Genomic DNA, 26,177 nt, shown 5'->3' on the forward strand with positions numbered 1-26,177 from the left:
GCATTTTAATTATGTGAGGGGACTTGAGACACCCATCCTGTTTAGATATACACCATGGAGAATATTTTGCATTTCTTTTGTCACCTAAATGTTATTTAAATGTTGGTCCCAAGGTTTCTTTGAGCCACTCTCCCCTTCTGCTTATTTATTAGCATCAAATTAGAGTAGAAAAAAACCCCCAAATATTTTATGGGGGTTTTGGTTCTCATAAACCCAAGCTGTTCTTTGTGCCTATTTAAAAATTAAAATCAGTATTTCACAGAAAAGCATTCTTGCATAAAAAGGAGGAATCTAAATAAACAGAATTACTCCACTGTAACGTGATAAGTACTTAAGTATTACAAGATATTTTGGCATCCCCAAAGTTTGAGCTGATGTTAAATATTAAAGGTGTTTTCCACATTCAGCAAAACATTGCAATAGTGGAATTCTTTAACTGTATGAAATTTGGAGTTTCATTGACAACAGGTTTTCAATAAATCATAGAAAAAAAGAAACGTGCATTCTTTTGTTTTCTAAATATTTCACTGTATATTAAATTCTTAGTTTTAGAACTGGGCAAACTAAAAATAGTAGCAGCAAACCTTAGACACCCATTCCAGATTTTCTGAATATTTCAGTGTTTGCTTCTGTGGAACAAGAACCCAAAAGCTGCTTTTTCTTTTTTCTGAAGGAGGAAGAACGTCAGTTATTCACAAGGGTCACAGCTGTTTCTTGCTCTTTTAGGCTTTATTTTCTTTAAGTTCCCCAGAAATTTACAAAAAACAAGGCAAACAATTAAGGTTTCTGTCATTAAATCCCTTTGTCTCTTTACAAAATTCCAGTCAGAGCACATAAACTAAAAAAGACAATTTTGTGTATTAGCATTTGTCCTTGGAAAAAGCCTCTTTGGAAACCTTTCCCATGAGTATGATGTCAAAAAGCTCCTGGAAGTTGGCTCCCTGATCTGGCTTCCTTCCATTGGAACATCTAATGGCTGGGGGGGATGTCTTTTTTATTTTACATGTATTAACATCACAGTCCATTGCTCAAAGCAATAAAAAAAAAGTTTAATATGAGTCAACAGCCAACTGCAATTTAACCCTCAACAGAAGTCTATTTTTGGCAGAAGGTTCACCTTTCTTTAAAATTACTGTAATGACGAGTTAGAGCCATTTCCTAAATTTACTTTGAATGCTGTTCATAATGAGGATTAAATTGTTTCATACCTGCAGCAAAGCTGTTTCTGTTCAGAGGGCTGGGATCCTTCAAGACTGATGATAAGCAGGCAAAGAGCAGACAGAAAAGCCAATTTTCTCCTAGAATTCAAGCAAGACCTTGTCCATCTCCTTGAGTAACTTATCTCTATTTTTCCAAGCTGTGGCAGGAAATCTTCAATTCTACAGCTGATGTCTCTACTCTTGATCTCCACATGCCTCATCCTCGCCACAGAACTACTTGTGCATCCTTTTAGGATTTAAAAAAAAAAAAAAAAAAGGCATTTGCTTCCCTGAGTGCACAGCAAGGCACTGCACTTTATCACTTCCAGCCCTGCAAATGGCTCAGGCCATTACAGAACAGCCTGCCAGGATAAAAAAAATACAAGATACAATATTCATTTACTCAGTGAGACACATCTACTCTTTATGGCGATCAACAAAGGCAAGGCAGACTTTCATTTCATTAAGAAACTGAGGATGAAGTAGCCTATAAACAAAATTCCTTCAGTGTAGCAGTTAAGTTTGAGCCATTTCCAACAGTATAACCCCTACTCAGGGCTGCCAAAAGCAGAAATTAACTGTTCAAAGGCTGACCCAAGGGCACTGGGGAAACTGGCAAGGAATTCTGACAGACGGAGGTTGTACAAACCTCACACATCCTTCCTGGAGACACAAGATTGGTGTGAAAGAGTTTGAGACCAGGGTTTGCCAACTTCCATGAGGAAGCAGTGCCCTGATTCACCATCAGTTCATGGAGCCCCTCTTCCTGTCCAACACGCGCTGACGTCCCCTCCACATTTCTATTTTCTTATTAACACCCAAAATTACCCCAGAACAGGGAACACCACGGAAGCAGATGGCTGTTGGCAAAGTATCTCCCCCAAAACTGAACCTAAGTCCCCAGCTATTCTCACAAATACATATATTGATAAAGTGATACAGACAGGAAATAAATCCTGCTACTTCCTTAGCACTTTTTATTATTAGAACAATGTTCATTTAAAGACTCAGCGACAAATCCTGTCTGGTACATCATCACCTTATCAAAAACCTGTGACATGTGCAGAGAATGTTAAGTTATATTAAGTAAGCTGTTAAACTTGACAAAATCCAGCCTGCTGCTTTCTGCCTGCCTAAGCTGCAGTAGAGATGGCACATTGTCAAGGGGTGGGAAACACCCTCTCCTTCCTTGCCAGAGCTCTAGATCCACTCAAAACTCCAAACACAGCAAAAATCAAGTCAGGTGTCTCAGTCACATCAGGAACTCAGCCATCACACTCCACTCCAGACCCACGTACAGGCGTCAGTTTTTGGGATGTGACTGTCACCCAACTGCAGGAAGGAGATGGGCACAGTCATTGCAGCTCCCCTCCCTTTACTCCATTTACCTAGACACCAAAGAAAGGCTTGACAGATGTTAACAAGAAGGCAGCTCAAAAGCAAAACCAAAAGATGCCTCAAAGTGACAGATATTGAGAAAGACAGAATTTACAATTTTTTGACTAGTAATCAAAAGGAGCACAAAGTTGTTCTGCACAGAAGGCAGAAATGTGACAGCACTGCCAGGGCACCATGTGGCTCCTGCCAAGGCAGTCACACATGGCATTGGTGGTTCCAGCCATCAGTGAATGACTGGGAATAATAAAGGAATGCCAGAGGCAGATCTTTAAACACCTAGGGAGTACCTTAACGTCATTATTTGGGCATTTTCACTTGTGCTGCAGGAGGGCAAGCGTAGAAACCCAGGGTTACCTCCTGTAATTAAAAAAACCTCCATGGGGAGCCCTTTGCAAAGCATTTCAGGGAATGACGGTTCCAGCTAACAGCACATCAACACCACTTTCTACTCTATACCAGGCTCCTTGGGAGGATACTACAGATACCGTATCTCCTGTCAGCAGGATCCCACCTGTTATTCTGAGCATCCACGAAAAAAGGGAAATTGATCCTTTGCCTCTCTACATCTGTGAGTGATTATAGATACACAGAGTTTATACAGCCTTGCTATCTGCAAAATCCAGGTAATTGTTCCTTTAATTTAGTCATCCACCTATTCCAGGTAATCTGTATCAGCAAACAGACATACTCTGCTTGTTCATTGAAGGGTTTTTTAATGTGAAGACAAATGGAAGCTTCTGACTAACCACGCATGACTCTGAGCTACATTAAAATCACTGTATTTTCAGCAGTTTCTGAGCTGTTCAACACCATCCTAAAAAACTCTCAAGCGCTCCAGTCTTTCAACAGTCCACCCAATAAAGCTGATGTTATGCACCAGGTATTCTGGAGGCATCTCTCAGCTGCAGCTGACACCTGGCAGGATTCATCTTTTGCCCAAAATCCTGAGCCTTGCAGGAAAACAAGGCCAAAAAGCATGAATAACCTCAAGCCTTGACAAGCAAAGCTTCGTCCACGGGTCTGACTCCCAAAAGAAACATGATGATGTTTTTGACATACGAGTCCCATCTGTGCACCACGAAACAACGATGAAAAGGAGGATGATGCAAAGTCTTCTCAAACAGTCAAAATACAAAGAGAGCGTATGGAAGCTTGATGCAAAATCCAGAAATAGTCCAGGGCAGTGCTTGGGCATCACTAAAGGTTTAAGGACTACTGGGGATTATGTGGCCAGCCACAAAGTGTCTCGTTAGAGGTCAGGACTGTTCCCTGCTGCTGGGAGGAGTGAGCAGCCTGTGAGCCCCTGGCAGAGGTTTGGTGATCCGTTAAAAACCAGGAAAGGGCCGGGGAGAACAGAGTCAGGCGGCTGAGCGCCGGCGGATCACGAACACGCCCCGCTGCAGCTGGCCCAGGTAGATCCTCATCTTGGTGCTGTCGCTGGTTTTCCTCACCCAGATCTGCAGGAGAGAAAGAGCAAAAAGAATGGGGCAGGGTAGGGGAGAAAAAGGGAAAACTCACAGAAAGCAATACAGAGACAAATTAACTCTGTGTCTTAGTGGCAGAGCTGAGCACCTCAGGGGGCACAGATCAATGAGGTTAATCCCTTCTCCCTCCCCACGGGAGGCATTTGCAACCTGAGCAGAAAATGAAATAAGGTATCTAAACTTCACCTCCTTAACTTCCTGCTCAGAACAGTCCTCAAGAAAAATTACTCTTTCAAGCACCACCAGGAAAGCAGGTTCCTCCTGCTACAGTTCACAACAGAACCGTGGCACTGAGCTTTGCCTAATCAAGAGTAAGTCTCTCTAGATCCACAGATCATAAAATTATCTATCCTGGGATTTGCCCAGACAAGTAACTATTAGTCAAATGAAAAGCTTATTCTGATTGTGTTCCATGAAGCATTTCCCACAATGTACCACAGAAATCGTGTCTGGAGATAAAAGGGCCTCTCTCTTAAACACCTGCATGGAAGGATTCATACCACGTGTTCCAGAGGACAAAGTGCTGCCACCAAGGCAGCCACTCCAGAGAGTTTTTAAAATCACCTTCAAGGTGTTTAGATCTAAAAACATGTATTTTAAAAATCAAGTCGGAGCAATTTCCTCTGCATTATATCCTTCTAGTGCATTTCAACATATTTCAATAAATACATTGAGCAATAATTATCCAGCTCTTAGTACTGGAGTCTTTTAGGAGGGAAATCCAGTATTTCCTACTGCAAAGGATTATAAAGTTATGCTGGCCTATGATTTACACTAAACTTTTCTTTTTTTATAATTAGCTACAGGTCTGGTACAGTAGATTGATTTAACTCTTATTATTTTAGTTATAAATTGACTTTATTAACAGGACCCCTCAATGTAAAATAAATTTAGTATTCGCCTGGATTTCTACTTCAATTATTTCTCCAGAGAAATTAAAATCAACATTCATTGATAATCAATCTCCCAACGGCAACATTTCCAAGGATTTGGCATGTTTTGCTTGCTAAAAGAATTCAAAAACCCACAAACTTTGAACAACTGTAGGAAACAAACAAGTACAATTTTATATTCTACCACAGTATGATGGAATGATACATTAGTTTTGCTACATTACAGTAATAACTTTAAACAAATTTTAATGCATCCATGAGCACACTACCACTGGTTTTATCTGAACACCCAACTGAGTGCCACAACTGTCACTGAAAGGGAACAGCTGTGACACAAACAGATCCCACATGCAACTCAGTCTGGGGAAAATAAAGTGTTTTCCCTTAGCTGCCACAACAAATTAAAGTTCCTTTATTGCCTGATTGAGGAGAAGTGCACTCAAGTCTATTATTTCTTTCCCTGAAGTGTCTGGAATCTGCAAGCAAAGAACAAAGTGCTCCCTTTTGCCCAAGTGCTGCAGGAGGATCCTACAAAATGTAGGATTATCCTTCAGAAACAGAGCACATGTCTTCCCATCTCAAAAAGAGATTTCTCAAGTCAGTTTTATCTTGGGTTCAGCTTCTTTACACACCAGACAGAATCTATCTTTAGCCCTTACTGGACCCCTATCTTTCCCCCCTTTCCTGACAAATAAAAGCAGCCCAGCACCTCGTTGGCACCCACGGAACTGATCACACAGCTGATTTTTGTGTTCTCTTTAGACTCCAGGTAAATAGCTTGGCTCTTGTGGTACCTGCAAAAAGAAGAAAAAAAAAAAAAAAAAGAAAAAGAAAAAAGGAAATGCATAAAACCATTATTGATAAAGCTGGACAGAGTAAATGTGAAGTCTGCCTTTCTTTCCACACAACACAACTTTCTCCATCTTTACAAAATAGTGGGTGATCTGATCACACACTCTGCATTTAATGGTATTTTGAAATGCAGGAGGGTCTTAGTTCACTGAAAACAGATTTCACAACTGCAAGGGGGAGAGACAGAGCCCCAGCCACAACCCAGGGGAACAGTGACTGACAACACACCCAAGCTTCAAGGTTTAATCCAAGCAGCCTTTCCCATTTCAGACACAGGATGGATTTCAGAAGGCAACTCCTTATCATGCCTGACAAAATATGACAGAGCAAATCACAGATACTCAGCTTATTCCCCAATACAGAATTACTAGAGCACCACCACTAGCAAAAGTGAATTACCCTCAATCAGTGCAGTCTGTGCATTATTTAATGAGACTTCAAATTTCTAATGCTGTCATGTTTTGTGAAAATACTCAGAATGGTAACTGACTTTGTAACGAGCTGTAAATGCCCGCCATAAGGAGGCCATGACTAAGCACATCCACTTCATCCCATTTTAAGCTCTATATTGTTCTTAATGTGTTGTGTATAAAACAAAGCCTTTGAAATTTGTAACTCTGAATTGTTTGATTCCATGGACTTGCCTCTTTCACAGCCCACATTTGTCTAAGTGCTACAGTGTGCCAGCCCCAAAACCCCAGTTTCTGTTCATTCTGCCTCATTCTGTTCCATAGGCAGAACTAATTACACTGGAACAGGTGATTTTTAAGTAAATCATCTTAATCAAGCAAGCACCAAAACACTTTACAGTTATAAAAGCATAAGTGTAGTTCCACCTTTCCCCTAATCATGACTATCTGGGCAATCCAAGCTGCAGAACCCCTGCACAGATATTCCCCCAGTAGCTACCCAGTGCAACCCCCTGCAGCCTGACTGCCATTTGCAAAATGCACAGATTTACTTAATCTTTACAGTTATTGCTAAAATAACCATACTGTACATGTGGAAGTCTTCCAATGGTTGATTCCACAATCTCTTCCTACTGGCTCCTGCACTCAGAATTTTCATAGTGTTTGCCAGTAACTGGAATGAGTGTCAGCTTTGAGCCTTCCAAACACACTCATTACCCATGGAGGGAGGGTGGTGAGGGAATAAAAAAATCCCCACATCCTGCAACCTTTAAAACAATGGTTGGGCACAGGTGTCTTTCTCCTTCATTTTGACAGAAACACTGTCAGTGGGTTCCAGGGCCGTGCAACAGCAACAATGATCTGAGCCAAAAAAAATCTCAGTTTAGCAAGTCCAGATGTCATTAAATGATACCAAGGTACTCAATAAACTACTACAAACCCAAGGCCTCACTAAGATGAGACAAAAATCTCAGTCCAGCAGTGCCCCACCATGCCATGCTGTGAGTACTTAAGCAAGGATCTTGATACAATCAGCAGGAGTGCAGGAGATACCAGGACAAACAACAGCTCTCAAGTATTCTGTGCCCACACAGACAATGAAATATTTTTTCCCCACTTTCATTTTTTGATTACCAAAGCTGGTGACACACGTCAGAGGCTTCATTCAGCCCTTGGATTTCACATCATGAATTACTCTCCATCAGGAAATTAATGTGAATTGTGCACAGAAAAGGCAAAGAACCAAGTCAGCAGTGTTTCACTGTAGAGTTGTCTCAGCTGTCTCACGCTCCACGCTCACAGAGACAGGGCAGCTGAAGGCACAGCACCCTGGTGCATTAGCTACCTGGTCAGGTCTCACCCTTTTGCCAAGTTTATGTATCCAGAGAGAGACTGAATTGAGGAAATTACCTCAGATGAAAAATGCAATGGGGTTTAAGTCGGCTTTCAAGAAAGCAAAGAGCCAAACAACTCTCGCTGTTGCAGCAGGTAAAACACACTAAGTGAGGCAAGCAGAACTAATTCTATTTCCTGCTGTAAAATATTTTGCTGAAAGGCTGAGATTTCCAACTGCAACTCCATCAGAAGATTGAAAGAAATCCCTCTGCATTATTGTATGCAGCAAAGCTAAAAAGCAAAAAGATGGTTGCTTTACAGGAACTGTGGTTTAGGATTTGCTGGGGGAACACAGAGCTCTGAGGATGAAATACTGAGTCTAATTCCACATTCACCTGAAACACTCCACTTTGGAGACGTCTGTGAAATGTCTCTGCAAGACCTCATGGGGTTCATTACTGGCCTTAAACATTCCCTGTTTTCAGGTAATTGTCATGCAGGGCTGCATCAGGAAACAGAGAAAGTCATTCCTGGGCTGTCAGGTTTAGGATTTCTGTGCATGCCAGCACTCTTTATGCACTTTAGGAAGAATTACCCTCCCCCTACCGAGAGTTACTTCATTATTTTAAAACACCGGCTACTTTGCACAAGTACTATTACTATCAATCAAAAAAATCTAAGCAGAATTATTACAACCAAAAAAAAGGTAAAATACTGGTCTTAAAACAGCATAAGAACAAGGCAGCCAGGAAAGACAACAGCTGGAATTCCTGACAGTAAGACCCCCATGACAACTGAATTCAGCAAGATGAAAGTATCTGTTAAGTGGTTTTTCTGTCCCAGCTAGATAACCTTCAGAGAGAGCTGGTGCTTTGGTGAGATTCATCTGGGCTCACTGAAGTTCTTCCAGGTTTACATTTAATGGCAAGTTTTGAGCTTTACTGACAGATTACTTCAGATGCCTTTTTTTTCTTTCTTTCTTTTTTTACTATGAACACTTTTCAAGTACTCCATATGCTTCAAAATTCTGAAGAGTTTATTCATCCAAATATATCCTGGGGATAGTCACTTTATACACAAAAAACTTTATGAGAGCAAAAAAAAAAAAAAAAAAAAAAAAGGCACTTGATGAATCTGTGGAATAAGTAGCCTGTTCAGTTCTTATCTGCTTTATGCTTCATGGATGTTTGAACTGCAGGGAGCAGCTTTTATGAGAGCTGTGTACACTGAACTCTCAATTAAACTGCAGTCAGAAGGAAAAACTGACCAACTGGCCAAGGTGATTGCTGTGTAAAAAAACAGCTTCACACCTACTTCTGTGATAAAATTACAGCCTCATCATGTGTTATGTTGAGGCACCAGAACACTGAAGTAGGCTCACAAATTGCTTTCTGCTCAAGGAGTTCAAGATTACCCCCTTGATTATCCAGGTTTGCAAATCTCATGGATTAAGTTTAAGATCTATTAAGACTCCTCTGCAGAATTTAATATTTTCCTTGTGTTTTGTGAGGCTTGTACAGCTGTATGGCCATAAACCTCAACAGACATAAATCCAATCAGCAATTCTGAAGTTGCCTCTCCCAGGTGGGTTTGATCTTTAAAGGTTATTTGGATTTATTAGAAGCATTTTTCATCCTGAGCAGCTGGTGGACGATTTCTTCTGCCACCTTGTGGAATGCTGGGAAAACTGAACCTCAGGAATGTGAGTGGTGCTGACAGCAAATCATGGAGAGTGTCTGTATCCAAGCTGGGCAGCTTCAGTTACATACCACTGTGGCTGCTGCTGGCTCTCCTACCTCGTATTAGGTTTGACTTCCTGACTGCCACAGTGGGCCATAGAAAAGATTCAAGTCTCCTTTTATTAGAGCCACCAGTTATCTCTGAAAGCCTGCACAGTGTAAACACTCCATCATCACCTCTGCTTTACTGGATCAATGCTGAGCCTGTGCAGGGAGCAGCAAATCTCTGCCCAAAAGCATTTTGTCCACCAATTCTTTGATCAAAGCCATTTCTCTCTGCAGCCTCTGCCTCCTCACTACTTAACATTCAGACTGATGAAAACAGAAATTCCCCAGGCCTCACCATCTCTTGTCATAGTAGAGTTTTCCATCTTCTATCCGAGCTTCAAATCGCTGTGCTGGAGACTCTGCTGGTGTAGCTGGGAGGTGCTCGGGAGAGGAGGGGGAGGCTGGAGACAGAAGAGACACTCTGGTTAAAGACCAGCACGAGTCCATCAGCAGCACCTCTGACTGCAAAACTACAGTTAATAAGGTCATGTGTACAGAAATAACAAGCAGAGAAAACAAAAACTCAAATATCCATCAGGAAAATATTATATATTGTGATGAGTAACTCAACCTCTGCCTTGAGTTAAAATATTCACTGAAATACAGCATTTATCTGAAAAAACATTTATGGATAAGTGATGGGCAATATGTCCTTGATTTTGTTTTAGTTATAATCCACAGTTAATTAGTTAAATATGGTTAAAATTACTGAGGCAAGTTAGTCCCACTCTGTCTTGAAATAAAGTGTACAGGCACATCTAGAGAGCTGGAGGCAGATTGACCAGAAGTGGTCAATCCCTGAATGGACCTGACAAGCAGACAAGGTGTCCAGATGCACCTGAATGTAATGGAAAACCTCTTTTCACAGCTTGATTGTTCCATGCCCAGGCATTTCAGCCACCAAAGATGCACATGCCCCCCTTCCCATCCCTGACCAACATCAGCACCCCACAAAGAACAGCAATTCCATAGGCAAAATGCACAGTCAAACATCTACAATACCATTCTCTGTTCAGAACAGCACCCCTGTGAACAAGTTCCAATGCATCTGTAACTCACCTGGTCTCTTGGGTGATTTAAGCTACATGGGAAGAGAGTAAAGCAGTGTTAGAGATCTGACAGGAGCCACAGAAGCTGCAGTGCTAATTTCGGATATCTTACTTTCCATGCTCTGAGTATTTCTATTTTAAATGCTCTGTTCAGTGGCATAACACATAACCAGAGCATTGTGCTATAAACTGCCAAAGGTGCAGATAATCAATATAATGATACAAAAGCCCAAAAACCTGAACTTCAGAGCATTCAGATAACCCACTCAAACGAATCAAACCCATCTAACGCACTATTTTTGAACATCATACAACATTTCTCTGGGTACACAAAATACAGGAGATAAATCACTAGGGAAACCTCAACAGCTGGCACAAAACCAGTGTCCCACTACCATCCTGAAATGCCTTAAGGAGCAGCTTATATTCTAAAAAATTAGATAAGCCTTCAAGTGTTCAGCGAGAAAACAGTATGTAAATCCAAACTAGAAAAACTATAAACACGCACACTGCCCCCTACCCAGCTTGCTGAAATACTCTGACAGCAGGGAGGAAAAAAAAATTAATTAAAAAACCTACCCCACACTAAGGCCTAAACCAAAGGCGGACTATGATCTCCCAGAAAAACACACTGACATCTGTTCAGCCATGAGGAAGAAACTCCTTAACATAGCTCATCCCTTGGTTCAGACAAAAGGTAACATTTTTAGGTGACAGTCATTCTAATTAGGTTAATTAAACCTCAATAAAAAGGAGGAGATACCATCTCACTAAATCTTTTATTGTGCTACTTCAGAAAGCCTACAGGGATGAAATAGTCCCACATCTCAAAAAGGAACATAAAAGAGATCTCTGTTCTCTTCAGGGGAAAGCATTTGCCTTCTCTTTAAAACAAAGAAATACCATCAAAACAACAATCCCTACCTTATTCAGCGTCCTTAGGTCCTCCATTATTTGCTCATCAGTCAACAAATAATTTAGCTGAGGTATCCAGAATTAAGGTTTCCATAAACTCTTGACAAGCAAGGCTAAAAATTAAAGGTCAATGACATTTCACTTGACTAAATGTAAGCCAAAAGGTTTCCAGGATTTTAATAAGTGTCTTACTTGAGCTTTTTTTCTTTGTCAGAGGAATTAATATAAGTCCATCCCCACTGTCTTAGCAGCAGAGTGCAAAATAATTTTAACTTATTCAGACTCAACCATCAATGAAAAACCTTGACTGCACTGACACTGACTTCACGGAGGCATCAAGCACCAGCATTTTCAGTGTTTTTCATCTTGTACTTCTGTGGAGAAGAGTCTGTGAGCTGAAACAACAGACTCACTTCAGGTTTTTACAATGAAGCTAAATCCCACTTAAACCTAGTTAAACAAAACTTTGTGTGGCTGGGGATAAATAAGAGACTACAATGCACCTGAAAACAAACCCAAAACCTGAGAAAATACAAGTAAGTGTATGATAATCTTATTAGAGGTCTGCTGTATTCAGTTTCTTCAAAACAAGTGTTTAGCCAAAAGTATTCAAAGTATTAAACTAAAGTTAACAGTTGTTGGGCTCCATTGCAAGGATTTTGGTTCTGACAGACTTTAATCCTCTCCCAGTGAGCAAAGGCAGAGACTTTCATACTGTGGCTGCTGTATCATGCTCAATTAGCAGGTCATGTTCACCATGAAACTCATTTACTTTGGATGCGATAGGGGCACTAATAAATGATTTTTTTTTCCTGAAAGAGCGAACAGAATCTCCAACCAGAAGGAGGTTAATTGAAACTGGAGATGCTCATGACCATCCTGCATGAACTCCAGAAGTTCAAGGTTTGATATTGCCTTCAGAAAATGAGAGTCACTCAGATAAGTTTTTTTTAATCCAAGACATACAAGTTTAGAATCTAATAAGAAGCCTCTGCAAAGCAAATATCCTTGCCTTCCTCTCCAGGTGAATTTAATATACAAATAGAAAAAGTGCCTATCATCACAGAGGAGCTAAAAACATATTTCCAGAAGCCAAGGAACATTTTAATTCTGAGACATGCAGCAAGGCAGATGCTAAGGATTACACAGACATATTTTTCTGACTCTTGTGATACATGAAAACAAGATGAATCTTCATCTTTTCTCATTCAAAGAACAAATCTAGCACTCCTTGCTTTTGCTATGCATCTCTGGATTAGAGATCTGAAGCCTTTATCAGAAATTGAAAAACTAGTTTGATATGACAAATATGATCTTTCTGGTAAATGCTTTGTCATGTCTTGAAATGAAAAAAGCCATTTACTATCTATGGAATCAATTATCTCAGCATATATATATGTAATGTTCGTTTAAAGTTTTTCTTTTGTGAACTAAATTGCCTGTAGAATTCAAACTATTCTCACTGACAAAAAAAAAGTTATCTCATGATACTGTAAGGTTTAAGTTAGGATACCAAGGGATCTCCAAACACTGGTTTCTATATATGTATTGTACTATATAATTGCTATATTGCTTTAGCACACATCATACAGGACAACCGTGCTTCAGTATTTCCCAGGTTAAAATCTGAACCTGACATTTCATTTCATTTTCCTTGCTGTACAAAACAACAGAGGGGTGGGTAGCACAGTGGCTGCAAATCCAACAGAGACTCCATGAAAGGATATCAGGGGCAGGTTTCCTCCTCTTGTCTGGGATAGGAACTGGATCATTTGGTCGCCGTCTCAGTTTCCTTGTCATAATAGGCTTCACTTCCATTGAATCTGTAGAGTAATGAAGTTGGAGAGCTAATAAGACCAGAGAGAAAGGAGTAAGCAGCAGCAGCTTTCTACACAAGGCACAAGGAAAATAATCTTTCCTCTTTCATACAACAAATTGCCTTTTTTTTTTTTTTTTTTTTTGTGATAGCTTCCAGCATGGAAGTGCTGACAGTGAATCCAAGTTCTCTCTCCCATCAGGTCACTGTTCAGTGCGGCAATGCCATGGTTACAGCTGCTCCAGGTACAGATAAGCAGCACAATGATGCTACAAGGATTCAAGGCAAATTCTTTTCATGCTAATGTTATCTGCTTGGGAACAGAGCATTTAAAAGACCAAGTTCATGGAGTTCTTTCCCAACCCAACTTGGATCATTAATAGCATGTAAAACATCAGCTACAAATCAATTGCGCTCTCATCTACAAGGCAGAAAAACAGCTTTGTCAAAAGATTAGAGAAAATTTCTGCATTGAAGACTGATACAAGTCTGCTGGAGTGATTTCAAACAAACAGTATTTAAATTCAGATTATCTAAGAATGATTAATGAAATGAGCCTAATTAATAACACAGAGCAGCAGTTGACAGGAAGTAAACTGCAGCATATGCACTGAGGAAAAACAAGAAAGTCTGTTAAAAACTTAAAACACCAGTCTCATCACCAAGTAATTATCTGAACTTCATTTGTCCGAATGTCTACAGGTAACCTTTACTGAACAACTTTACTGAAAAATCTCGCAACTCATTCCTTAGTTCATGAAGTTATGTTGAACTGGCAGCCAGGAGACCATATCATAAATGCCAGACACATCCTTCCACCTCCCTTTCTATGTGCTGAGATTTATTTGCTCATCTCTAAGCACCCCTGAATCACACCCTGGGTAGCACTTCAACCTGTGAAGCCCCTTTGGCTCCCTCTAGACACTAAAACCTTGAGCAGCTTTGCACGTGGAAAATACACCAAATTCCTTCTCTCCTCATCTCAAAGGTGAACAAGGATGACCATGAGACCAGACTTCGTAAATAATAAAAAGTTACCAGGGAAACAGCATAACTCAAGCTGATTTCAAGTCCACATCAGCCCTGAGAGTTTGTATGAAGCTAAGAGTACCATTTAATATGCCAGAACATGGATTAATTCTTATTTCTGAGTATTCATTAAATTGTTAGTTTATATAAAAACCTGTAGATACCATGCATTAAAGGTGTAACTCATGGACAGGCCTCGGCAACAAAACCAACATTATCAGTCCATGAAGTGCAGGAGTTGCTCTCAGAGCATCAAATCAGACTTTTGGTCCACTATCACAGCAACAGAACTCTGCAGGAATAATTAACCCCTGACATGGCTCCCCTGTGTCCATTACCACAGAGCACTGCAAGGCACCAAGGGTACCAACTGTCTCAAAAAAATCTGTCCATTTAATATAAATTTTCTAGAGCCTGGACACATATGTAACCCACAAATCTATTTTTTCTGGCTTTAAGCAGCGTATTTCAACCTTTATTGTTTGGCTTTCTTCAACTACTTGACCACTCACTCCTGCAGGAAGACCAGGACACAGCTTTACAAGCTGGCATCACTGGTTAGGTCAATACTGTGGCATATCTCAATAGTTTTACTGCTACATCAGGGAACCAAAGCAGCGTCTTTCCCTGCATATAAGCAAGCCCATCATCCACTCTGCTGCTTCACTGGCACTGCTTGATTCACCTGGTAGCAATCCAGGTCACTGAATTTTGAGCTGCTTTCTCCATTAAAAGACCCTCAATTTGTGTTCTGCCCCTCTTGGCATTTCCCACCAGCGGTCTGTGTAAACCAGCACTGCCACCTTTACCTAAGCACTGCCACCTTTTCCTAAGCAGAAGCAGAGTGGATAACACAAATGACAGGTGCTTATCTTCTTTACCTCCTGTTAATTCCATGGTTAGCTTTTCATTCTCAATCATCTTCTTCTTCTCTTCCAACTCCGCTATCAGATTTTCCTTAAGCTCAATTTTCTTATCTTCAAACTCCTTTGCTGCTGCTTTCTTTTCCTTCACATAATTTTTCTCCACCTGATCTGTCTAATGCAAACCCAAAGAGCAAGAAGGTTAATTAAGCACTCAAGTTAATGATATCACAACAGCTTTTCAAACGTTTTATTGGTCAGCTTTTCAGTTCAAAACCGGTGTGAGTTCTAAAGATTATCAATATTCACAATCTACAGAAAAACATCTAAATATGATTATCGTGCTATTATATTGGCAAAAGAATTAGTTGTAAAAAGACATTTTAATGTTGCATAACAAATCAAGTCTCTAGCAGAGAGCTCTGCAGATTTATAAACAGCACTTATCACCTTAAACACCCTTTTTAGACCAGCCCAGGGCACAGCTAGATACAAGAGGCCAATAGCAAATATTTAATTCTACTTTAACAAAAGCGCAGAAGTTACTTGAGGTAATACCAGCAGTAAGCTCTACTACATCTCAAATGTAACAAGCCAGCTTGAGGAAGAAAATTTCTTTTAAGCCTTCTGGGAAAACAAGCCCAAACACAAGTTGATAAAACAAGGTTTATGCCTCTTCCATCTAATTAATGCATATTTTTGATAAATTAAGAGTACTTACTTCCAGCTGCAGGAACAGTTCTGAAACACAAGAAATACTTAATTTATTACCTTCAAAGCTGCACGAAATTACTTCCTTAACATTTTAAGCCATTGAATATTGCAGCCAAGACAGGAAGTGAACCAAATAATGCATGTACTTATCCAACCTCTACTCTGACTTCACAGCTTTATGTTGAAAATAAAGTGACTATGAAAAAGTTCCACAAAAATGCACTGTTACTAGAGGTTTTTTACAGATTGTCACCACACTGAAAAGCTTCCAGTATTCTACGCTATTCGGTTCAGCTACTATTCCCAGAAGTACTAAACAGGCAGTCCATCTTCCAGTTTAATTAATCAACTAGTAATAGAAACTTGAAATATGCAGCTAAATATTCAAAGTTTTAGCCAACTTCATGAATCTCAGCAGTGACTGGTTCACAAATAATTCTGCAGCTGTCAGAGGCTCAAATGTGTGATTTCAGGCTGGTTAAGCCTGGGGCAACAACAGAATTGTTGTGCAGCACTGAGGGTTAATTGCCAACATATGGCAATGATTAGTTCAAGTCAGGCCTATGGATGAGGTGAGTGGATTTCTGGGTGTGAAATAGTTCTGCTGATGATGCTTGTGTCATCTCTAACAACTTGAGATTAAGCAGGATGGGACCCTTCTTGCATTTCTTGGAGGAGTAATGCCCAAACCAAAATTTTTACTCAAAATAGCGGCAACAAAAGCAAACTAAGGCCCCTGATCAGCCCTCAACTCACCACATTTCACCAGCATACTAAGCTTTGGCAATACCTGAAATAGTAAAAACTTCTGCAAAGATCCCAAGCTTCAAACATGTTTTGGAGAAGGCTGTAGTAGCAACACTGTACTACTCCACTATTTTAAAAAAATGTAAAAAACAGCAATAGATACACACCAAATATGAGAATGGTGCAATAAAAATCAAATTTCCTATTTGCAAAGCATGAAAGCAGCATTATGCAGACAATCAAATACAGGTAAATCTAAACTGTTGTTTTAATAAACCTCAGCATGGCAAGGACAAGCATAAAAGACCCTTATTCCCGTAGTACAAGCAGCTGGATTTTTTAATCATAAAATTCCAAGTGATCACCACCTGCCCTCCTGTGGAAGAACTCTGCTGCTACAGCACTGCTCGTGGCCAGCCAGAAATACCAGTTTGCACTTAGGCTTAATTTTACCAAAACAGCCCAGGCTTGCCAGAATGCAGCTCTAGTGCATGTGAAAGGTCTTTTTGAAGGTCCTTTCCAACCTAAATCATTAGTGAAATTCATCTCAGGGGACAGATTCCTGTCATCAAGAAGTTGTTCAAACCAGTTCAGTTCCTCAAGCAAATCCTTTACCTTCCCAAGCACTTTCAGAAATACAGAATTGCCTTCTTTTTCTAAAGGAGGAGCAGCTACATTTCCTATTTCCACATGAAGCCTTCTATAAAGGCCCTGCTTCAATATCCAAGGTAAGAGCTACCTGAAAGTGAACAAGCAAGAGTGAGGGCAAGCAGATGGATCTGATTCCCAAGCCATTCCTCTACAGCAACACAATAAAAACACCCAGAAGGATGAGCACTGGGCACTTCAAAAATGAACTTGGGCCTTTGCTCCTTGAAACAGAGCAGGACACAAAGTCCAGGCAGCCCATTCCATGGCACAGTCACGCAGAACAACAGTTCCAGTAGCAAATCCTCTGTATTCATTGCTCCAGGGCATAAAACAGATCTTTGGGAAAGCACCTGCTCCTAACTTCCCACTCCTGCAAACTGAAGGAGACAGGGCACCCAAAAGCTTCAGCAAGAGCCACAAGACAACAAACCAAAGTGGGAGACTGAGGGTTAGGCAGATAAAAATAAAATAATCTTTTTACTTGTGCTGTTTCACACAAATGAAGACTAAAACTGTTTATCAGTCAGCAAACAGTGCTGATCAAGGGAAAAAAATTATCAAGGTAGAGCCTGTCATGTTTGGTGGACTCTGAAAAAGCCCTAATATATACCCAAAGATCCCTCTGCTCCAGCAAGTTCCTCTTCTTTAAAGGGCAGAATTACCTCTTTTTTACTTCAGGTGTTATACAAGACACACATTTAAGTTATTTGCGGCGTTTTAGAGAGAAATTCCATTTACCTGCATTTCGTATCCTTTCTTTGTACTGCTGGTCCAACTTTTTCATCCTTTTCTGATACTCCTGAAGAGTACCTAGTGGAAATAAATTGTATATTCCCACTGAATTTTTTTTCCCCAAGTATTAAATATCCTCAAGGAGCCATACACCACTCAAAGCACATTCCCTGCTTTTGTGAAAAGGGGATTACTCCTTTTAAGAAATGTCTTAGCACAGAAGCTTAACTACAAGTGGAGTTAAGATGGAGAAAAGATGGGAAGCGGCTGGATTTTTAACTCTGCAGCACAGCTGAGAGCCAACGTGCAAGTGAAGGATACTGCTCACATCTTTCAAACCCCCCCTCCTTCTATGACATTTGGAAAGTGCTGAAAATAAAAAACAAAGCTACTCTTCGAAGCTTACCTTCCTGCAATTGCTGTAACTGCCTCTTCAGAGATGCCAGTTTGTCCTGATACATCCTGCAAACACAGCATGAAACTTTAAACACCAAGCACACATAGTCTATTCCACCATCTCTTTAAGTTACATGTTTACACAGAATCAAAAACTTTTCAAAACTTCAAGAAACAAATGAACTACAAACTAAAAGGATTTTATTCAAATGAAAGGTTCTCATTGTTTTAAAAATTCTGGCACTTCTTTGGTTCTACAATGGGTTTACAATTTGGGATAAAATAGGATTTTTTTTTTTTAATGTCAAAATCTAAAATGACATTTAGATCTACAAACACCAGAAACTTCACAGCAGAATCATTCTTCCGCTATTTCAAGTTTTATTATCTGTGTATTAGCTCCTCACATTATTAAAAAAACCACCAAAGTCTATTCCTGGTGCTGCTGCAAACCTGCCTTTCTTTTACCACACATCTGTGGTTTAACACTGGCCAGGTCTTCCTGACTTGTATAAAAACAGGTCTCTGCCAGTAAGCAAGAACTCAAAATACTGCAAAATGCTCCTAAACACCATGGGGAAACTATTGCAAGTCTCCAAAAATCCATTTCTGATTCAGGACTAGAATTCAATTGTTTAAGGCATTTGGACAGGCATCTTACTTCTCCTTAACTTATCTAAAGCAGAGCCTTTATTTTATTTAAAGGATCTGTCTACAGCAGGATCCATTTGCAGCTGCTCCCAGAACTCATAATTATTTCTTTGCTCAAAACAGCAGCAGCCCTTAATTCCCTGAATTTATATAGAACAGAGAAAGTGACTGGGGGGAGCAGAAATACAAGTGTATGGACTCATGAGCTATTCCATTGGGGTAAGCACTTTGAACTCCCCATCTTGGCCCAAAATTTGGCAAGTTTTAGGCAATAAACACCCCCAAACCCACAAATAAACAGAACTTCACCTTACTTGCAATTTGAATGGGTTACTTACTGTTCTTTCATTTCTACAAAGTCCTCCTCCTCATGCTTTGCCAGGTCTGTTTCGCTGGCATCCTCAGTATCTAAATGTGGCAAAAACCAACTTGTTAAAATTTAAGAAGTATTTTTAAAAAACCCAAACTAAGTAGTAAATTATTTAAAAACATGGAAACAGGCAAACAAAAAAAGTCCCCAAACCTCAGGCAATTTAACAAAGACAACCTGAGAGATTAATTCAGGATTGAAATGAAGCATCTCAGCTTCCTACAACTGTGAGTTTTGCAGTGCAGCTTTGTATCAAGTCTGAACAATTTCAACTTCAGAGAGCCTGGGAATTTCTTCCCATTTAAGACAACGGGCTCTACATTAACACTCACACAGGTGAGACACAAACAGTCTAAAGACCGAAAGACATTTCACAAACTTGTTACTAGAGCTCCACCAACTCAGTGCTGCTCGGATTGACCACAAAGATCTCACCAAAGAGAGCAGTTACTGGCTGGGATCTGAACTTCTCAGCTACACTTCACTTAGAAGTACTTCAACATTCAAACAAATACCAGCACTGCCATAAAGATAGCTGCATTTTATAAATAGACAGTATAAACTATAAATAAAGTAAATCACTGTGGGATTGCTACTTTTCTACTAAGATTTTTCAGGCTTCCCTTTATAATATGTGGGTAGCTAAGAATCCATTACCTTTCCAAAGAGGGGTCAGTGTGCCTGGACTTTATAGGGTACAGATGAGAAACCTAAACCACAACTAATTCCCTACACATAGAAGGGGGGCCCAGCCCCCTAAACCAAACCTTTCTCAGATTTTTCTTAAACTACAAACAAACAGTTTAAACTTAAGATAAAATTTAACACGCCAAAGATAAACCAACAAGCTTTTTAACTGCAAGAAATGTACTTAAGTGTCTGTATCACCACAAAGGACTTCCATACTGTTGTGAGAGCCCTCATTGACCCTGTCACCCTCTGCATCTTTAACATCATCCCACACATAACCAGACCAGAGGGGATGCAGAGCTCTGCTGCCAGCAACAGCCACTGTCCAAGAGTTCTCCTACATCCCCCTTATCTGCTATTTTATGCCCTCTACACTCCTGGATACTCTGGGTTTTACTTAATTTCTTCTTCTCCCCCGCTCTCTGGTTCTCCTACTGTCACATCCTCCTGCACTGCTATGCTTCTGTCCACACTTTCTCCTCCCTTAGCCGCCTCCTTCCCCCTCCAAACTACGGAAATAGAACCAATACACTAGATTTCTCCACTGTTTCCACCCTGCTGTCCCACTCAATGCCCCTGCTCAGCGCTCTCCTGTGTCCCACTGCCTCCTCCTCACCTGGGAAGCCACACCTCCACCTCTCCGGTGGCTTCGCTGTTCTACTCTTCCGCGGGGAACCGCTGCAACCTGACAGGTAGGTCCTTGTTTCCTTCGGGTGTTCTCGCCGCTCCGAACCCTTTAAGCACCCTGCCCTTCCCCAAGCGCCCTGCGGAGAGGTCCTCTCCATCCCACACCCCCACAAGAGCCCCCATTCCAACCCCCTGTCCCACCCCGTCCCCGGGAACCAACCCGCCCCCTCCCCACACACCCTCGTCGGAGTCGCGGGCCCGGGCGCTCCGCTCGCCGTCCTCCTCCTCGGCGCTCTCCAGCTCCTCCTCCTCGTAGTAGTCGGGCGCAGGGGCCATGGCAGGAGCGGGCGGCCCCGGCGGGGCTGCGGGCGGCGCGGACACGAGTCCGGCCGCGCTCATGGCCGCGGGCGGGACGGAACGGAGCGGCTGCCGCTCGGCAACCGCGGCGGGAACCGCGGCCGCGCTTCCGCTTCCGGGCGGCGCCGGAGCCGCGGCGCCCCCGCCCGGCCAACGCGGACCCTGCGGGCCACAGGGTTAAGGGTTCGAGTCCCGGCCCCGCCCAGTGCGTGCGACGAAGTTAAACTCTGCTGGAGGTGGGATTTAACTCCTCAGCGGATTGTGGCCACCTGGGCTCGCGTTCGTGGACCAGGCTCTGCTCAGAGGTGCCAAGAGACAGAACAAGAGCAGCGGGCAGAAACGTGCACAGGAAGTTCCACCCAGATGTGAGGAAGAGCTTCTTCACTGTGCAGTTAGCAAGCAGTGGAACAGAGACCAGAGAAGCTGCGGAGTCTCCCTCACTGGGAATACTCCAGAACCGTCTGGACACAATCCTGTGCCACGTGCTCTGGGATGACCCTGCTAGAGCAGATGATCCCTCTGTGATCCCTTCCAACCTGACCCATTCTGTGATTTTATGATACAGACACACAGCAGAGCTGTTCCCCTGGCACGGAGCAGGACCTTGCCTTGTTGGGGATGGACTCATTAGGACACTTGTACTCCTTCGAATTTTATTATATTTTAATAGACAAATTATTTCCCTGTTCCTCCATACTCAGCAGAGCCCCGCCACGGCACTGTGATCTCACCCAGGTGAATCAGTTGCTTCCTGCCAGTGAACAGCAGCTTTTGTAGAACACGTGCCCTGCATCTGCCGGGTACTGCTTATCCTCCTGACTAGACACTGCTACAAAAATAACGATCAAGATACATATCCTGTGGTGAGAGTCATATGCAGGATCCCACTCCATCTGAAAATGCCTCACATTGGTATTTCAGACTAAATAGCTCATGTATCTTATTTCTGCAGCTCTAATTCACCTGGGAAGGACTAATTAATCTCATCACCTCCAGCGCAGCCACACTAATCGCTCACCTTCAGCTGTGAGGTGCATTCCTCACATGCACAACTTACTGACTCACTGAGGCATTACAAACACCTCACCGAGGGGAAGGAAATGGGTTTGATCTGAAGCACTGAGCTCCAAAACCTGCAGCGCTTCTCCAAACCCGCCGAGCCGGGTGCTCAGCGCCCGGAGCAGCACCAGGTCACACCGTGTTCTGAAAGGACCTGTAATAACGCAGCGCAGCCACTAGGCTTTCCTGCCGTTCACCCCAAAGGTCTGTTTGCCCAGACTGACAATTTTTAACTCGGAACACCCACGCCAAGTATGCTCCGTACCTCTTTCCATAAGTCAATATTGCCTCTAACAGGAGACGAGGCTGAGGCACGGCCAAAAGTCGGCACCCGTCCAAGCAGCTCCCAGAACTTCTGGGAGCGTTTTTGTCGCAGAAGAGAGACACCACCAGAGCTGCTCACCACCTGTCCTTTTCCAAGGAATGCTGTGGGTTATCAGCATTTTGGAAACCCCTCCTTTTCCCTTCTCCCCGCTCAGGCAGCGTGGCTGGCAGGGCTGCCTGCGGCCATGGGGTGAACAGGAAAGGGCGTGGTGGCGACTGCCGCATCGCATCAACTGCTTGGTGCCCACGGGTTTGTCCTCTCCCCAGACTCACATCTGGCTTGAGCTCCTCCAATCACTTCCCAAAGCCATCCAGTCACTGAGCTAAAAATAAAATGGGGTTGCAGGATTCAAGAACTAATCAGACCCCACTCAGAGTTTTACAAACACTAATATTTCTCTTTTCTCCTCTATTTCCTGTCTGTATCTGTTCCATCTGTCCACGTACTCGGCTCACCAGCTCCCCTGCCAGCCGGGTTTGTGCTGCTGGGGATACCAAACCAGTTTTAAGTGTCTCTGAATCGCAGCTGCCCTCCCAAGGATCATCTGCCCTGCCTCACTGCTGCCTCAGCTCTTTCTGTTTGGAACTGATCTGGCCTCCCAGCACAGCCCTTCACACATCGGGCAGGTGCAGGCACCAACACGAGGGCACAGGAACACCCTGACCAGGAGCTGTGTGTATCCAGTGGGTAAAAAACCGGCAAACTGCTGCTGCTGCAAAGCTTTCTAGCTCATTCTGTGGTCTAAACTGGGATCTCACAGTTGCTCCCTCCATGCTAATTCCTCCTGTCTAATAGGAGCCTGCTGGAAACACCCTCTGCTGTCATCTCTCAGGCATTCAGTGGGAACCCGAGGGAGGAGGCTCAGCTTTAAGGAATGCCATGTTTCCCTTACAAATGCAGAAACTTAACTGTCTCCGCCCCAAGGAGTTGTCAGGGAAAGTGTAAAGTTCTCTGTCGAGCTGTTGTTCTTGGCTCGTGCTTCCATCAGAGCTGTTGTTCTCATCACAACTCAGTCAGTGCTTTATACACATTCAGTTTGGGGAGAGATCTCTGCCTCCTGCTTGGTCAGCATCAGCTTTTCACAGAGCTGCTGACAGATGAGTCGTGCTCACTGTGCTCTTCTTTCCACTTGTAAGAAACAGAGGGGGGAAATAAAGTTACAGAGCTCAGCTTATAAACAGGAAACTCATTGTGTGAAATTACTCGACTACAATGAGAAAAGCTGGTATTGTACCTTGGCCTCCGAGGCACAGGACACACCAACACCCCTCACCTGGGACTCAGGGCTCTCAGGTTTCTGTACCTGTAGTTTCACACAGCTCTCTAAGGATGGTTTTAGAAGCCCAAGAAGCGGAACAGCTGTCAGGAGCAAGTTGGCAGAATGAGGCTGCACGAGGTACTGGCAGATAAAGCTCTGCTCCTTCAGTTTTATTTAGAAAAATAATTAACACCCCACTCCCCCCCCCACCATAAGCCTCTGCAATTATGAAGTGTTTAGGTTCAGAAGCTGTGGAGAACCCCCAAGTGCGGAAGAAACAGCACGAACTCACCTTGCCCTCTCTCTGCTCTGAGCAATTCCTAACCCAGAGTTCTCACCCCCTGCTACAACTCCTTTTCCTTTGGGGCTTTGCTACCAAATCACAGCTGCTCCTATTTGGGTACTAGGAGCCTCTTCCTGCTGGGACCCGCCACAGGACACACAGCCCCTTATCAAGGCTCCCCCAACACCTGCAACAGAAGCTGCAGAGCTGCCTTTTTATGGAGCCCAAACACTGTCCCCTCATACAGGAGCTGGTTGTGGGCCCCAACACCCCCCCCACACATACACACACTCACTTAAGACCACTATAGACCCTGACAATGTATACACACACACACGCACACTCACCCACCCCTGAACTAATTATGGGCCCTAACACCCCTCCACACACCCCTGAGCCTGATACGGGCCCTAACACCGTTCCCCATACTTGAAACCACTGCAGACTCCAACAGCCATCACCCTCCCCAACACACACCTGAGGTTACTATAGCCACTCGGCCCCTCACCCCCCACTATAGGTCCGTAAGTCCCTTACACACACCTGAACCCGCTGTGGGCCCAACCACCCCCCCCCCTGCCCCCCCGGGGAGCACTAAGGGCCCTAACACCTCTCACGTCCACCTGAGTCCGGACACAAACACCCCCACCCTAGGCCCCTGTAGACCCTAACACCCCCACACTCACAGCCCGATCTCGCTGTGAGCCCCACACCCGAGGTCGCCATTCCCCCTCCCTCAGCCCCCCCCGGCTCCCTCCGTGCCCCGCCAGACCGTGCAGGCGGCTCAATCGAGCGCCAATGGCGCGGGCGGTGCGCTCCATGAGGCTGCGCCGCTCAGCGGCCGGGCTGAGCTGCCAGGCGGGGCAGTTGAGCGCCGAGCGGGGCCGGGCAGGAAGCGGCGGTGACGGGCACGGCCCGGCAGACACGCTCCGTCTCCGTCCCCCTCCTTCTCCTCCTCCTCCTCGTCCCTCCCTGCCCGGGCCCCGCGGACGTGGCCCGCTGCCGCCGGCCGGCACCAGGTGAGGCACCGGCAGAGGGAGCGGCGCCGCTGACAGGCGGGTCTCGCTGGGGCGCCGAGGGCAGGAGGCAGCACTGGGACTGGCAGCGCGTTTGGGGCTAAAAAAAGCACTTTGTGGGTGCTGCGGCGGCGCGGGGCGCTCGCTGCCGGGACGGGGGGCGCCGGGTGTCCTGGGGTGTCTCCTGGCGGGGCCCGCCCGGGGCTGCTTGGGGTCGGGGCAGTTCCCGCGGGGCTGCGAGTGTGGCGTCTGGGGGGTCTGAGAGCCCGGCCGGGGGCAGGACAGGGGCAGGGTGGGGGGCAGCTCCTCCGCACCTCGTGCCGGGTCCGGGAGACCGGGACAGCCGCTCCTTCCTTCCCTTCTTCCTTCGCTCCCTCCTTCCCTGCTTTTCTCCCGTGTGCCGGGAGCTGTCCCTGGGAGCTCTGTGGAAGTTGGAGCTCCAGGATAGCAGCCCCGAGCGCACGGAAACGCCCCGGTGGGAGCGTGAGGAGAGGAGGGAGAGCGGCCGCCTGCCTTCACCTGGAGCCGGGCATGGCTCGGATGAACGGCGCTGCTCCATTGGGATTACCCTGGGATCCGTCTGTGAGCAGGAATGTGACCTGGTGAATTCAGGGGAAGAGGGAGCTGCGTTTCTGTCAGTTTTGAACGGAGTTGGAAGCAATGACGTAGGTCTGGTGCGAGCAGATGTCTCTGTCCTTTTAATGACATGGAGAAATTATTTGCTGTAGGTGCTGGATGCCATCGAGCAGCACTCGTACTTGCGTGGGAAGGAGAAGGAAGGAGGACACGAGGCAAGTACTAAGCCTTCAGAATTTTGTTTTATAAATACGTCTCCTCGTGTCTCCTCACCCCGCTTCCCCGGGAACGTGAGTGGAACGAACTCCCTAATCCTACAACTGTGGTAGTTCTAAACTTTAGTTCTGGTGGCATCCAGGTTTTCCCTGGTCATTTCCTCAGCCTGGGCAGAACTGAGCAGCTCGGTGCTGGGTTTGCTATCCCTAGCTGGGCTGTTCTCCCCAGAGTGGGGGAGAAGCCAGTGGGACGCCGCTCTGGGAGGTGTGTGGAATGCTTAGCTCACACACAGTCCAGCAGCAGCTCCGTGTTTGTTTAAAAACAGCAAAGCAGGCGATGCTGACTCCAGCCCTGGTTATGCCAGAAGGATTTGGAATCCCCCTGCCCACCTTTGTGGATAGTGATCCCCATAAGGTGGAATCAGTCAGGGTTGTGGATCCGTGTGGATGCTGTTCCACAGAACACAGGGTGATTTAAAG

At 44.1% G+C, this 26,177-nt stretch overlaps 2 protein-coding genes and 1 long non-coding RNA gene across 6 annotated transcripts in view; 1 reads left to right on the forward strand and 2 right to left on the reverse strand.

The window, feature by feature from the left end:
* Positions 1–710: 710 nt before the first annotated feature.
* On the reverse strand, positions 711–21,066 carry SUDS3 (SDS3 homolog, SIN3A corepressor complex component). Its single transcript, XM_042031100.1, has 12 exons — positions 20,848–21,066; positions 19,260–19,329; positions 18,281–18,336; positions 17,881–17,952; positions 15,752–15,771; positions 15,049–15,205; positions 13,050–13,145; positions 11,332–11,393; positions 10,418–10,439; positions 9,654–9,759; positions 5,684–5,768; positions 711–4,054 (listed from the first exon to the last, which is right to left on the reverse strand). Exons 1-12 carry the CDS (start codon positions 21,005–21,007, stop codon positions 3,956–3,958), a joined length of 1,005 nt encoding a protein of 334 aa, XP_041887034.1. The 5' UTR covers positions 21,008–21,066; the 3' UTR covers positions 711–3,955.
* A 538-nt stretch (positions 21,067–21,604) lies between these two features.
* Positions 21,605–24,607, reverse strand: LOC121666064. The gene is made up of 2 exons (XR_006016563.1): positions 23,584–24,607; positions 21,605–23,477 (listed from the first exon to the last, which is right to left on the reverse strand). It is a non-coding gene; the product is annotated as an uncharacterized LOC121666064 (long non-coding RNA).
* A 154-nt stretch (positions 24,608–24,761) lies between these two features.
* TAOK3 (TAO kinase 3) overlaps positions 24,762–26,177 on the forward strand; it is a 74,917-nt gene continuing 73,501 nt past the window's right edge. For 2 of the 4 annotated variants that reach the window (XM_042031091.1, XM_042031093.1), the window contains exons 1-2: positions 24,763–24,909; positions 25,635–25,697. The gene's annotated coding sequence lies outside the window, so the exon portion shown is untranslated. Of the gene's footprint in view, positions 24,910–25,634; positions 25,698–25,751; positions 25,773–26,177 lie in introns of those variants that run through there. The other 2 variants (XM_042031088.1, XM_042031089.1) reach the window with 2 other exon arrangements.

The sequence above is a fragment of the Corvus kubaryi genome, unplaced genomic scaffold, assembly GCF_017639235.1.
Source record: "Corvus kubaryi isolate FWS band 111438036 unplaced genomic scaffold, C.kubaryi_AGA036_p1.0 37337, whole genome shotgun sequence".
Taxonomy (NCBI): domain Eukaryota; kingdom Metazoa; phylum Chordata; class Aves; order Passeriformes; family Corvidae; genus Corvus; species Corvus kubaryi.